The sequence below is a fragment of the Actinia tenebrosa genome, unplaced genomic scaffold (assembly GCF_029948245.1).
Source record: "Actinia tenebrosa isolate PJP-AT-01 unplaced genomic scaffold, QUT_ActTen_1.0 PGA_scaffold0__85_contigs__length_37466705, whole genome shotgun sequence".
In the NCBI taxonomy this organism is placed as follows: Eukaryota; Metazoa; Cnidaria; class Anthozoa; order Actiniaria; family Actiniidae; genus Actinia; species Actinia tenebrosa.
In genome coordinates this window covers 27,352,351-27,367,139 of record NW_028292569.1, presented here as the reverse complement: position 1 = coordinate 27,367,139, position 14,789 = coordinate 27,352,351, and the positions used below count along the sequence as shown (strand labels likewise).

The 14,789-nt window shown below is 39.1% G+C and overlaps 1 protein-coding gene across 1 annotated transcript; it reads right to left on the bottom strand.

Annotated features, from left to right (window-relative positions):
* Positions 1-665: 665 nt before the first annotated feature.
* LOC116286887 (E3 ubiquitin-protein ligase SH3RF1) lies at positions 666-10,338 on the bottom strand. Its single transcript, XM_031693479.2, has 12 exons — positions 9,789-10,338; positions 8,167-8,225; positions 7,666-7,780; positions 7,257-7,364; positions 6,770-6,865; positions 5,333-5,895; positions 4,847-5,014; positions 4,344-4,626; positions 3,992-4,077; positions 3,476-3,590; positions 2,974-3,035; positions 666-2,423 (listed from the first exon to the last, which is right to left on the bottom strand). Exons 1-12 carry the CDS (start codon positions 10,059-10,061, stop codon positions 2,255-2,257), a joined length of 2,097 nt encoding a protein of 698 aa, XP_031549339.1. The 5' UTR covers positions 10,062-10,338; the 3' UTR covers positions 666-2,254.
* Positions 10,339-14,789: the final 4,451 nt, after the last annotated feature.

Sequence of the window (14,789 nt, the reverse complement as noted above, 5' to 3'; positions counted from 1 at the left end):
TGTCTTTACTGTATTTAAGAAGTCCAACCTCGGCTTAAAACCATTGTTTCTTGGTCACTCAAGCGTATTTGGCAAAGGACTATACCCCTTGCATTACGTCGGAATGCAATAGGTTTCCAATTCTCACGACGACTTAAATCTTTTGGCTTTTCCCCCCTCCAAATTGAGCTGCTTTGACGTCACATGCAAGGGGCCTATTATTCGGCGTACGTAAAGACTCAACTGGAGGTGGTGCTGGGGTAGGGGTGAGGGGTGGAGCCAGAGGTCTCCTTTGGAATTCCAGTCGAACGCTTGCAAAGGAGGGCTACCAGCGAGGATCATCACCATAGCGATGGGTTGGAGGCACTTACCAGCAATAGTAGCAATAGACCCCTTCACAGTTCCCTGCGCCATCTTGAAAGATAGCCGTGCCTTTGCATCGCAGCGAGGTGGGCTTGCAATGATAGAGACATGTGAATAATTGTCCAAGGTATTAAAAAAGGTCTCTATCATTGCAAGCTCACCGTTCGTCTCGCTTCGACGCAAAGGCATGGCTACCTTTCAAGATGGCGCAGGGAACTGTGAAGGGGTCTATTGTTTTTATCTTATCATAGTATCAACTTATAAAGTCCCGACTTAAAGTCAAAAACAGAGAAAGTAAAATATCAATAGAGCAAAAACCAGAATACAGCCAACATTTTATTTTTAATACATTTTATCAGTCTTAGCTATAAAATTGTTTGCATTAATGCTTTGGTTAAGTAGCTAGAACGCTACCAGATACTCGAGTTCAATATCATACAGGTCATCATTTTGACTTACTGTCAACACTAAAATGAAACGATTAATTTGTGAAGGCCCGGACGAACCGTGCAACTGTTGCGCTAAACGATATCTCGGAAGAAGAAAACTACGAAAAGCGACTCGATTCTGGCCAGCGGCATCGACCAAAATAATTGAATTTGTTTGGCTAAGAAATATCTTGCCACGCTTGTGGATGCGCGTGACGGTGCGCGCAACAGTTCCACTGTATATCCGCTATCTTCAATTCTTCTAGGTGCACGTGACGTATAGCCGCCATTTTAGTTGACTTTGACAAAAGATGTGGTCTTGGTGTCTCCGTACATGTCAACCAACATGGCGGCCACGACTTTTGTCCTTTAATTCTCACGGGAAGGGATGCACGTCTTCAATAAATTATTTCATTTCGAGAATATTAAATGACCGCATAATAAACCAAGGCCCGCTTGGGTGTTTCTTTGTTTTTGTTTTTTCTTTCTTGATTTTTTTTATTGTTGTTAATCTGATGTAAACAGTCAGTGGAATTGTTGTTAATTTAAAACGACGACGATGAGGGCGAAGACGATAAGGTATTCGGAGAGGGAAAAGCGCAGAAATAGTTTTTCTCTATCTATTTCGCAGTTCTGACCATGAATCTGCCAACAGATACTTCCGTATTAATTTACTAAAATATCCTCAAAATCCCATCACGTGATCATAGGGTTTTTTAATTTTTAACCAATAAGAACGCGCGTTTTTGTCGATGCTTGATTTTACTTAATTAGATAAAAAATGTTTTTTACTCGATGAATAATAAAAATACTACTCTGAAGAAACAATAATTCTCTTATCGACTGCCTGATTTGATGCTCAAAATACAGCTTGCGCTTCCTGTCAGTTCTTGCTGAAGTCCACAATTTTTGTATGCTACAGTTTTACATTCGCGTGCAATCTGCATTTCATTGCGCTCGTTCTCGCGTTTCCAAACAATCTCTTTCCATCAGTTAAATATATGTGATTTGTTGAAGCCTCCAAGCCTCTTCAGAGACCACTTTGAAAATTACCTTTAAATGCCAGGCTAAAGAGAAAAACTTTTAAAATAGCACAAATTCCATCGACAAAAAGTTTGATTTCTTTTGTATTTTTCTCCTTACATTCAAGATAATTTATAAGGGGACCTATAAACAACAGTTTTACAAAGTTAGAGATACATCTATAGGAACTGCATCATGCCGCCACCCTCAGGGAATCGTGAAGCAGCCGCTAGTAAGAGGCTCTACTGTACTTCAAAAAAAATTCTTAACTGCTGCAAAAACACTCAACTGAACAACACCGATTAGATGTATATTCTGTCTCTTATTGTTTTTATATTCATTTGTATTATTGCATGTATATTGTTTTTTGAAAATAATTATGACATTATTCTCCTTAACCTGTACATGACAACTAACCTTAATAAAGTTTTCGACTTTAAAAGTATTTGTAGAAGAATTCATTAAAATTTTTCAGAGAAAACGCCTGGAAAAAGTCCAGTTTTTCCATTGCGTTCCAGCGTGCCCTTGTACCATCCATCCTGTCTCTTTTTACTTACATAAATAATATCACCTACTCGTAGTTCTAATTCAGCATCACTTTGAGGAGGGTAGGGCATAATAGCACGGTATCTGGTATAGAAATAATGTGATTAACGTATACTATGCAACGATAATCCTATGATAATGGAGGTAGAAAAACATAATTGGGTGCGGTGGGGCAGGGTAAGGTAAGATAAAGTTGTGTCTGATAGGGAAGATTAGAGTAGGGTAGGGTAAGGTAGAGTGGAGAAGGGTGGGTTGGGGTGGGATGGGGTGGGTTGGGGTGTATAGGGTGGGTAGGGTAGGAAAGGTTAAGGTAGGGAAGGACATGGTTAGTGTAGAGTTGGATAGCGTCAGTAGGGTAGGGCACAGAAGAGTAGACTTTGGTAAGTTTGGATAGTGTAGGCTAGGCTAGGGTAGAGTAGGAAAGGGTGGAGTAAGGTAAAATAACTTATGGTAAGGTGGGGTAAGGTACAGTGCTGCATGGTTGGGTAAGGTAAGGTAGGCATAGGGAAAGGAAGGGAGAGGATGGACAGGTAGGACAGGGCAGGGTACATAGCATAGAGTGTAGATAAGGGTTAAATAATACAGGGTAGGGCATGGCATGGTGGGTTGGGTGGTGTAGAGAGGGTACTCATACCTTTCTCGAGGAGGAACATTTTCTTGTCTGTGATGATAAGGTCTTGGGGGCTGCCTGAGAACCTAATGGAAGTAGGTATTAGCAGTGATTTATCTGCTAGCTATGGTAACAGTATGGCTACATTTCAATTACAAAATTTGCCACTCTATTTCTTCTTGTGCAAGTAATTAGATTGCAAGTATAGAGCCAAACAAGAAAATAAGTGTGTTTCCTGTTGCATGAGAATAATATTTGGGGTCTGTAGGTCGGATTTTTTTTACTGATACAACAGTGGAAATGAGCTTACTGGGAACCCTGTGGTGCATTTGGGAATGAAAAAAATACTAGGGTCAATAAAATCGTCAAGAAAATTAGGGTCGGTCAGTTACTGATACAACAGTGGAAATGAGCTTACTGGGAACCCTGTGGTGCATTTGAGAATGGAAAAATATTAGGGTTGGCAAAAAAATTAGCGTTGTTTGTACAACTGAAAATACACTTATTCAAAAGCAAAATAACTTACCTGTCTTGGTGGTGGGGTTTGATTTGAGTAGGGAGGAGGAGGGGTGGTTCCTAGCACCAATCGGCTTGCACTTGATGTGGGCAAGTTAACCTGAGTATGTCCACTAGGTACATCTCTAAATGTATCAATAAAAAAATGACTAGTTATGATTTCATATTAATACCGAGCTCAAGAAAATGATAAAGAGTGAAACGCAGTCCCAGAGATGCTAATTACCCTTTCAAGCATGCAAAGATTGCTTGCATTTTCTGAAAATTCCATTGTTGACATCTACACTAAAATGTTTTATAGCCAGCATTTTCAAATTTTCCACTTTCGACAGCACCAGTTTTTAAAAAGTATCGTCCTCAGAGGTAAAAATGCTGTTTAGGTGTAGCAAAGGCCTAATTCCCTAAATTCCAACTTGATTGAGAAGCATAGGCAGTATGTACTAATAATGTGTGGCCACTCATGGATGTGGGTCAATCTCGCCAAGCTTAACTAAGGATAATATAGGATAATTTAGGTGGTTCTTACCTTGTGTATGGAGGAGGATGAGGAAGGGGGGGAGGTGACCTTGATCTTTCTTTCCTCTTGGGCTTCAGTTTCTTCCAAAATCCACCCTACGAAACAAACGAGAAAAAAATGCTTTGATGAATTCTACATAAATCTAAAATTGCCCCCATTACAAAGTATGTTTCAGTGAACATTCAGTCAAGGCATTTCCATGACATTTCAAAGGGACGAGGGATGCACACTTGAAAACATGGTGTTCCCGAAAATTTCATGCAAACACTTTGACTGGCATCTAACAAAATTGTGTTGATGTATGTTGCGATGGGAAATTATACAATACTGCATGTGCTATTGATTGCTGCTGTTTCCTTACCGTCTTTGATTCGGGTGGTGGGGGTAACAAAGGTCTTCTAATACCATTACTTTGGACTGCACCAAGTCCATTAACCTCGACATTGTTGTCTAAGTTAACTACTAAATTCTCATCATGTACATTTAGTCGACCATTAAAGACTGGGGCAGATTCTGAACGATGATAGTTCGGTCTCGCAGAAGTTGTCCCGTTGTTGATGGGTCGAGGGTACTGTCGTGGACTTGGTAAAGGTGCTGCCTGACTGTTGCTATTGCTTCGTGATTTTGTTAGTAAATTGTGAATGCTACAACAGAAAAAAAAAACTTTGAAAAATGAATTTTATGAGAATGTTATTCTTATCTAATCTAATGTGTTTACCACTCCTGGGTGGATGGCTTCTCTGGGTTCTACTATCTAGAAAACCTAATTTCAATTTGATCTGTGAGTCAAATAGCCATACCCTGACTTTAATCAGCATAGATTTAGTTTTTGGGTATCAATAAAATCGATGTCAATAACTATACCTGGCTAATCGAACATAGTTGCCAGGGAAAACCCCTCGCTTTTGGTTGGACAGGGAAAATCCCTTGAACCAACCATCTTTGCATTTCTCAATAACACAGTAACTCTCTCCAGCCTTCAGTTCCATCTCGTCTTCTTTCTGGGGTCTGTAATTATACAGCGCGATATATCTAGGGAACAAGAACAAACAGTGAAAACCCTTAACCCATACTCAAACATTAGCCTTGTTCAAAATCACCACAGAATACCAATAAAAAGCAGGGGGGAAAATTAAGTGTCAAACTGATGGAAATAAAACTTGAGAGCTTCAAGTAAACCGAGTGAAAGTTTAACTGGATAAATATTTTCACTTTTTTCAATTCTTTCAATAAAATGAAATATTCTTTTTTTCTTTAATTGTCTAGGGGGAGAGCACTTTCCCTTGCCACTCCTGGACTTATGAATTTCACAAGAAGATAAAATCGTTTAATAAATAGTTTTACACTTACAACTCTTTTCCCAGTTCTGCAGAATTGGGTCTTGACTGTCCAGAACTATTACTCGAAGCAGGCAGCACACTGGGTTCCCTGTGGTTTTGCTGTGTTTGGTTTAAGGGAGCCTGCGACACTTCTCTTGTCCTCCCTTCACCATGAAAATCAATAAGATCTCCTCCCCCTGTAGTTCTTTCTGAAGGTCGTGCAGGTCTCACTGCTGTCGTTATAGCAACCTGTGGTGCTCTATTTACGGCATGTGCATTGCAGTTCTCTCCATATGCTTCTTCAAGTCTCTCAGACGAGGTAATTTCTACCGAGTGTCTACTTGGAACTCTCGCTATATTTGAGTTTTGTTCTCTTTCTTCTAGTTCATGTATAGTGTGTCTCTTGGGAACTTTGTCCCTGTTTAATATCTTGGACTTCCTGACAGGTTTTGGGTGTGGTGCTGTCGCACCTGTCATGGTCATTTGGTTGGTGGATGATGATGATGATGGTAGAGATGATTGTAGAGAGATTTCTTCATTAGAACTGTTAGATAATTCTAGACTTTCAATGACAGCTTTGGCCACAGAATTAAACTGGAATAAAGATGAAAAATTATTATTTTTATCGTGAGTTTTATTATCTACTAACTCATTATTTGGTGTCTGGATAAAAATACAAAAATACCACAGGAAGTCCAATGGACCGTTTTCTCAAGATTGCGTGCGCATCCAACTTGATGGGCCATAAAACTGAAAAATGCAAATTCAGTAAAATTGAGAAGCCAGTTTTAAAGAGGATAATAATCGATTTTATGAATTCTTATCGAAAACATTTCATAGAAATGTATGATAATCAGGGTTCTTGCTACGTTTTCGTTACAAAATTCAAGGACTTTTTAAGCACTTCTCAAGCACAAAAATTCGATTTTCAAGGACAAAGTTTTTTGTATTAGAAAATGGTTTAAACATTGATTCAATGTTACAGTGCAGCTAATTCAGCCGGGGCCACTAGCTTAGATAAATAGATCTTTAATTTACGCATTCTTACAAGTACCCAGATATTCAGCTAGGCTATTTACGAAATATACAAAAACTCTTCAATCAATTTTAATCGTTATTTATTTCAAAAGGAAAGTTAGAAATAGCATTAAGTTTGCATTAAATTCAAGGAGTATCCCAGGAGTTTTGGCGTTTTTCCCTATTTTCAAGAGCTTTTCAAGCGCCCTTAAAAACGCGTTTTCAGTTCAAGGACTTTTCAAAGATTTCAAGGAGTAGCACGAACCCTGGATAATACTCATCATAAAGCTTCTGTTCTGGTATCATGGCCTGTCAAGCTATTTCGATTTGGATGCACATGTAACCTTGAGAAAACAGTCTATTGATGTTTCTGATATATCCTTCAACTCGGCAGTCTTCCATTATCATGTATCTTAGGCTGGTATGGATCATTTTATCACAAGTCCCTTACCTCGACGAAATTCATGGGAAATATTCCAAACTTTTTGTCTAATTTGCCTTCACACCAGTTTTCATCAACACGTTTCGTGACACTTATGATATCACCCTGAGAAGGAATAATAGGATGTAATATCTAAATTTATCTCATTTATCAAGTGATCACACTGATTAGAACAGTTTTCATAAGACTGTGAAAAGCTCAGGGCATGAACACAGTCATAACACCGCAAGGGATCTGCCAGACCAATAACATTGTTTGAGAATTTACTCTCCACCTAATCAAATACCGAGAACATGCCGCAGACATGGCCACACCAAAGTCACAGCACTGTTAGACCAATCATATTGCATGAGAAAAAAATCAGCCAATTAAAATTCTAGAAAGCATCACAGTCACAGTCACGGCACTGCACGCTTACAGCACTTTGCTTTTCACAGTAATGGGAAAATTGCTCTATGAGAGAGTTACTCAGTAAAGACCGATGGAAGTGGCATACCTGTTTAAAATTCAAAACATCATCTTCTTGAACCTCATCAAAATCATAAAGAGCCTTAGCAATAGGATCATAATAGCTGTCATCAAGGCATGGTAATGGATTAATAACCTATGTAAGGTGTAAGAGAATCAACAATCAATGGTGTCGGATAAAATTGTTATACAATATTGTTCACTAACAAATTTGTTCAAATTAAAACAAAGTTTTGTAGGTCTTCGGTTTATTGGGCTCTCTACTGAACTTACTAATTTGTGCAAATTTGTGCAATTTCTAACAATTTTTTTCATTTACATATGGTACACTACCATTATAGCTTAATAATTTGTAAAATGTTTACTTAGACTCTCTGACTGGTTTATGACCTTCAAAACTTAATGAATCCCTTGTACAGGACCCAAAAGCTACTCACTTCCACATAATTAGCAGGCAGAAAACCTTGTGAGCCCTTCACTTGTCCTTCATACCAATTTTCATCCACTTGTCTTACAAGAATAACAAAGTCTCCTTTGCTCAGTGCTAAATCTCTGTTGAAATATTATATCATAAATTAATTTTATCCCTTAGTGAGACATCTCAAACACTTTATGTGACGTCACAGCGCGGCCATGTTGGTGTACCAAAACGATACATTTTCTATCCTCCGGGAATTGAACTCTATTTTTATGCATAAATGATACAGAAACTTTCTATTGCTTGGTACACCAATATGGCTGCCTTCTCATGTGAGTGAAAAAAAAGTATTCATTGCATTCACTGCAATTTGCAATTTGAGAAGTGCCGAAAGCACTTGCCAAAGACTCATGCTTGTTGTCACGCATCTCTCATGTTTTTTATGATTCCCACATTCTAAATTAACTGTTCTACTTCCTAAATATCACACATAAAAAAACCTTATCCTATATATACTAACCCTGGCTCTTTTGGTTCATAATCATATAGCACTTTTGCAGAAGGCTCCTTTGGAATTTTCTATAAACAACATATAGATATAAGCTGGGATTATGACTTTGTTACACTGTATCACATCACATGCTACCATGGCCACAGGGTACCCAACTTAGATAAAAGTGATAAATGGAAATAAAATAAACCCTTGCTTTTTTTTATAATTTCTACACTTTAAGACAAAGCTAAGGTTTTGCTTATTAACAGCAATTATATATAATGAGGGGGGGGGGGGGGGGCATAGGACTAGAGAAATAAATTTTTATTATAAATAAAACCAAGATAATATACATGTGCATAATAAATGTAGCCTGTGTTGCCCAGCAGAAGACCACAGACTGTGGAGTAACACAAGAGAGGGAAAGAGAGAAACTTCTAATAACGAGCTCGCCATGTAAAATTCTGGTTGAACTATTTTTAAATAACTGGATGAAGTTCAAATTTCGCCTTACCATACTCCTGTGCTTTTTCAACTTGAGTGCTCACTCTCTTTCCGTATTGTTTTAAGTGATCAAAATGCCATCAAAACAATAAACGGAAAGAGCACATTATACTAAGTAGCAGTAAGAGCAGGGAGCTACAACGTCATATACTTGGGTTCTTATACAATATAAGCAAGATCTCACAAGAAATTCTTTTGTTGGCCATGCTTAGTGAAGAGGAAATGTCTAATACACTGGAGCTCAAGAGGGGACTTAGAAATGTCACCGTACAATGTAAAGCCAATAACTCGCTTAAAACTAGTTAAACAATAAAACAAACAGTCAATTATCCCAAGTGTGCGCAAGTCTGAAAAACAGCACTCTAATGGGCGGTTAAAAGTTTTCCTTGGAATTATAATTAGTATAGATAATAATGCCTATGACAGGAAAGGAGGGTCGGTCGGTCCCTTCCGCTATAACTTTTGGACGACCTTCCACGAAAATCTATGCCTATTTTGCGGTAATAAAATAGCCTTTAAATAGACGGTTATAAATCAACGAGACCAAGATATGGGAGAATGAAAAAGCCGGCAAGCTGTGTCAAATGGATGTCGAGGTGATATATGATGAAAAGGCGAAATAAAAACATTTTATCACGTTTGTGGTAGGGTGATGATAGACAGGTATACATACTACAATAGACGGCATTGTATTAAATAAAGCAATATTTATCTCGTAAACCACTAGATGACTATCCACAATAAATTTATTTACTAACTTTATACAAAGCCTAACCTGCTTGCTAAAATAAATCTTGAAATTAAAGTCGGGATTAGTTAATACTTGGCAACCATGTTCGAGTGGGGAGCAACAAAAGTCAAGGTGAATTGGCAACAAGACGAGTTTTCCCAAGTACAGGAATTCTGTTACAAGACGTCCCACCTCCAATAAATCTTACCCCCGTATTCGAGAAAAGCATTTGTGATGAGATAGGAGGATTGTTCTTAATCATGTCTCCCAGGGAGAGTTAGTAAAACTGATCAAGACTGTCAGAAAAAGTTTGTTGTCTTTGAGGCCAAAGTCAAACATTCACAACACAACTTTTGCCCCCTCGAGATATCAATCAAAAACCCTCGACTATAAACAGTCAAAATATCATTCTTACCTGTTTTACTGACTTTTCTTTATCACAAACCGGATTCCTTCGATTCAGTCCTTCTAATATCCGTATAAGTAAAATGTTTGGAAGTAGACTGTCGATGTCTTCTTCGACCAAGACTCTACATTCGGGACAGCGCAGTTCTTTTCTCATGGATTGTATTTCGACAAGACATCTTCTACAGAACGTATGTTGACATGGCAGAACTTTTGAGGTGTGATCTAGTCTCTCTAGACAAACTGAGCACTCTAAAAGCTCACTTAATTCTTTATGATCCATACTTGTCCTAAAATCAGAACTTCCCGAGGCAAAGTTAGTAAAAAGTGCAAACAAGCTTTACGTAAGTTTTGGCATCGTCCTTGGATTGAGTTCCAACACCTAAAATATTTGGTCTTCAGATATCTTGATTTCTTCTTAAACCAATGGAATAACACAGAAGTTCCTCTAGTGATGTTTTTCGTGGTTCTGGAATTAAATTGTATTGTTTAACGGTGTACAAAGGCCATACTTCGCCGTTATTCGAGTAGTTCGTAATTCATTCTTGTCTTTCCTTCTGTGGTTTGTTGTCTTCATAGTACGCATGCCTACTACTCACCATAATTTATTTATATATTCTGATGTAACTCTTCTCATGAACGCATGCAAAAATTGCCGCCAGGATACTTTTAACAAATATAAACACTTTTGACACTATTATCCCAAATTACATATGAATATCAGCATTTTTGAAAAGTTAGAGCGTTTAGAATATTGAATGAATGAGTTTGGAGGAAGTCGAGACTTACTAGCCTCGTTTTGGTGTTTTTCTCACATCTTACTGTACATTGTTCGTTTCCTAATTTTCTAGTTTTAGTTCAATGAATATGATCTTCTTTAAGAATGTTATAGATATTTCATCGACTCTCATTTACTAAAGGGAATTTTTTCTGATTTTGTTTTCATCTACTTACTTGGGACCGCGTTGAAGGGATTTTCAACTAGGTTTTTAACTCGTGGAATAAACAAAATCGCCCCTCCTGCATTGTACACAATCTCTTCCTCTCTTTCTTCTCTCCTTACTCAAATCCGGTAGGAATTAGACTAGTAGACTCAACCAGTTCCAAAGATAGGACTCGAAGTTTTGGTCCCACTTGAATCCAAGACTTCCCTTACGACACCAAGAACGAATATTCAAACAGGTTAACCAACCCAGGGGAGTAGTATAGGGGATGGGGGTTCCAGCGCAACGACCACCGGAGGATTACCCGTCTAAAGTGAATTCCTCGATTCGTACCGCGATTACCCGCATCCCGTGTTTATGTAGTTAAATATGTTAGTCTATATATGGAGTGCGAAGATTGTAAGAGAACTTTTAAGAAAGAAGTGGACTTGAAGAAGCATTTGAAGATTAGAAGAGTGTATGGATTGTCCGCGCCTCGACAACCATGTTTCGACTACCTTTTCTACTGGTAGGCACAAAGTAGTATTTTTTTGTGTCCTCTGCGCTGGTAGCAAGCACCAGAAATGTCCATAGGGAAGTAGGTGGAGGCGAAATGCCTCTCCATGGTAGCAAGGGCCCCAAGAAATGCTATTATATATATTTCAAAAGTGTCTCAGAATGTTAACAATAAGGTGAAATCTTTGTTTTATATGGAAACTATTCCAAAGAGTGTCTTAGAATGTTAACAATAAGGTGAAATCTTTGTTAAGTATATATGGAAACTATTCCAAAGAGTGTCTTAGAATGTTGACAATAAGGTTAAATCTTTGTTAAGACACCACGGAAACTATTTCAAAGAGTGTCTCAGAATGTTAACAATAAGGTTAAATCTTTGTTAAGACACTTTTGAAATAGTTTCCATATAAAACAAAGATTTAACCTTATTGTCAACATTCTAAGACACTCTTTGAAATAGTTTCCGTGGTGTCTTTAGAAGAGTGTATGGATTGTCAGTGGACAACCATGTTTCGACTACCTTTTTTTTGTGTTCGCAACCGCGTCCCAAAAGGTGTCGATCCGGATATCCCCCGTAGAATGTTGACAATAAGGTTAAATCTTTGTTAAGGATGCCTGGAAACTATTTCAAAAGTGTCTTAGAATGTTGACAATAAGGTTAAATCTTTGTTAAGGATGTAAATGGAGGCTAAGATACTGTTATATGGGGATTTTAGACTCTTTGCGCAAACCCTACTTTACTATTTTGAATCCTGCAAGCGCCCTTTAAGAGGGGTCCTTATTTTTATTTATTATTATTCATTATCCTTAATAATGATAAATAAAAATAAGAATGGGATTTGAGACTCTTTGCGCAAACCCTACTTTACTATTTTAAGCCGCCTACTAACCATTACGGGCTTTCCAGGCATCCTTAACAAAGATTTAACCTTATTGTCAACATTCTGAGACACTCTTTGGAATAGTTTCCAGGCATCCTTAACAAAGATTTAACCTTATTGTTAACATTCCCAAAAAGATGTCGATCCATATTTCCGAAAGATGTCGATCTTGGTTTGTGCAAAGAGTTCGAAAATACATCTTATTTTTCTTGTTGTTTGTAACAATACCTAACAAAACAACAAGAATAGTAGGAACCCCTTTCGAAGGAGGTTGCAGCCGCGATAAATACGAGAAAAGGCTTAGTTAGAAGGGAGGTGAATCGCCTCCCTTCTTATTCACAGCCTTAGAAGAGTGCATGGATTGTCACTGCCTTTTTCTGTGTCCCAAAAGAGTGTATGCGTGTTCCCAAAAGATGGGAGAGGAACGATCCGTTCCCCTATCGACGCCGTGGTAGTTGTGCCAAAGTCGCTACGTAGCCCGGTAGGCGAATTCCTCGTATTGTCTTTTGCGCTCGGTAGAGACCTTCCAAGATTTCCAAAAGTATTTGTATTGTCCGCTGTTTTCCCAGCATGTATGCAGCTATACCCGTAGCTATGTACAAATACATGCTATATCTGTGGACAAACAGGTATCTACCATATGGATCCATAGTGTTTGTCCATGGAATACCCTATGGATCCATAGGTGTCTAGACACAAAAAACATGTATCCACAGATATATATGGCCACGCCAAAGATACTATCCGAAGAGGAGATCGCAGACCTTTTGGAAGACCGAAAGAATGGTATGGGGCTGCAGAAGGTAGCTAGGAAATACGGTATAGGAATACCCAAAATACGCAGGATAGAAAAAGAAAATGGCGTAGAGGTTGCAATACCCGAAAAGCCACCAACCACGGATCTGCATATGCAGCCGGGCGAATACCAATGCTGGAAATACGCAAAAATCACCTACAGGGACAAAGAAAGGACCATCCTGTTCCTGTCCAGCCGATGCTCCGAGTGCGTATTGGAGGGCTGCACCGCGGAACATGCAACCACGCCCGTTTGGGGGCACTTTCTGCAGGCGCAAAAAATAGACTGGGTGCATATTTCGCCGCCTTTGTACTGCAAGATAGGCAGGGAAAAGACCACCGCCAACAAAAGAAAGGATAGATTGGTGCACGTGTCCACCTAGGATATTGCATAGATCTTTTTGGACCACAGCGGCCTTCCAAAGTAGGTCTTCGTATTTCGTGTTGTTTTGTTGTGGGATTGCTAACAAGCAACAAGAAATACGAAAACCTTTTTTTGGACTCTTTGCAAAGATAGGAATGTATTTTGGAACTCTTTGCACTACTCCATCTCCGGAATTCGAGAGCTTGGTTTTTTTGGTGGCTCCCTAGGCTTTGGCGGCTCTGGAATATATTTGTACACGACTTTGGGTTCTTGTCTGGCGGCCCAAACAAGCGCTCCAATACCCAAAACGGCGAACAGCACATTCCCAGCTATCTGCCAGTCTATTTTTGTGGATACTTCGTCCACTTCCTTCTCTATTTCTTCCACCTCGCTATCGTATTCGTCGCAGCCCACCGCATCCATCGCGGCCAGCAACTCTTCGCGAAGTTTCCCTAGATCGCCTAGCAATTCTTCTTTCGTTTTCCGTAGGTTGTCGAGGACAATAGCAAAAGAATCCTGCACTTCCAGGAAATGTTTCTGCAGATCCGTGGTTGGTGGCTTTTCGGGTATTGCAACCTCTACGCCATTTTCTTTTTCTATCCTGCGTATTTTGGGTATTCCTATACCGTATTTCCTAGCTACCTTCTGCAGCCCCATACCATTCTTTCGGTCTTCCAAAAGGTCTGCGATCTCCTCTTCGGATAGTATCTTTGGCGTGGCCATATATATCTGTGGATACATGTTTTTTGTGTCTAGACACCTATGGATCCATAGGGTATTCCATGGACAAACACTATGGATCCATATGGTAGATACCTGTTTGTCCACAGATATAGCATGTATTTGTACATAGCTACGGGTATAGCTGCATACATGCTGGGAAAACAGCGGACAATACAAATACTTTTGGAAATCTTGGAAGGTCTCTACCGAGCGCAAAAGACAATACGAGGAATTCGCCTACCGGGCTACGTAGCGACTTTGGCACAACTACCACGGCGTCGATAGGGGAACGGATCGTTCCTCTCCCATCTTTTGGGAACACGCATACACTCTTTTGGGACACAGAAAAAGGCAGTGACAATCCATGCACTCTTCTAAGGCTGTGAATAAGAAGGGAGGCGATTCACCTCCCTTCTAACTAAGCCTTTTCTCGTATTTATCGCGGCTGCAACCTCCTTCGAAAGGGGTTCCTACTATTCTTGTTGTTTTGTTAGGTATTGTTACAAACAACAAGAAAAATAAGATGTATTTTCGAACTCTTTGCACAAACCAAGATCGACATCTTTCGGAAATATGGATCGACATCTTTTTGGGAATGTTAACAATAAGGTTAAATCTTTGTTAAGGATGCCTGGAAACTATTCCAAAGAGTGTCTCAGAATGTTGACAATAAGGTTAAATCTTTGTTAAGGATGCCTGGAAAGCCCGTAATGGTTAGTAGGCGGCTTAAAATAGTAAAGTAGGGTTTGCGCAAAGAGTCTCAAATCCCATTCTTATTCTTATTTATCATTATTAAGGATAATGAATAA

What these genes read in the sequence shown, in the direction of transcription:
- LOC116286887 (XM_031693479.2), bottom strand. Translation starts at nt 10,061, where the DNA reads ATGGATCATAAAGAATTAAGTGAGCTTTTAGAGTGCTCAGTTTGTCTA. An exon ending in GCAGAACTGGGAAAAGAGTT is followed by an intron (nt 5,015 to 5,332) that starts GTAAGTGTAAAA and finishes CTTGTTCCCTAG; the next exon opens with ATATATCGCGCTGTATAATT. An exon ending in AACTATGTTCGATTAGCCAG is followed by an intron (nt 4,627 to 4,846) that starts GTATAGTTATTG and finishes TTTCTGTTGTAG; the next exon opens with CATTCACAATTTACTAACAA.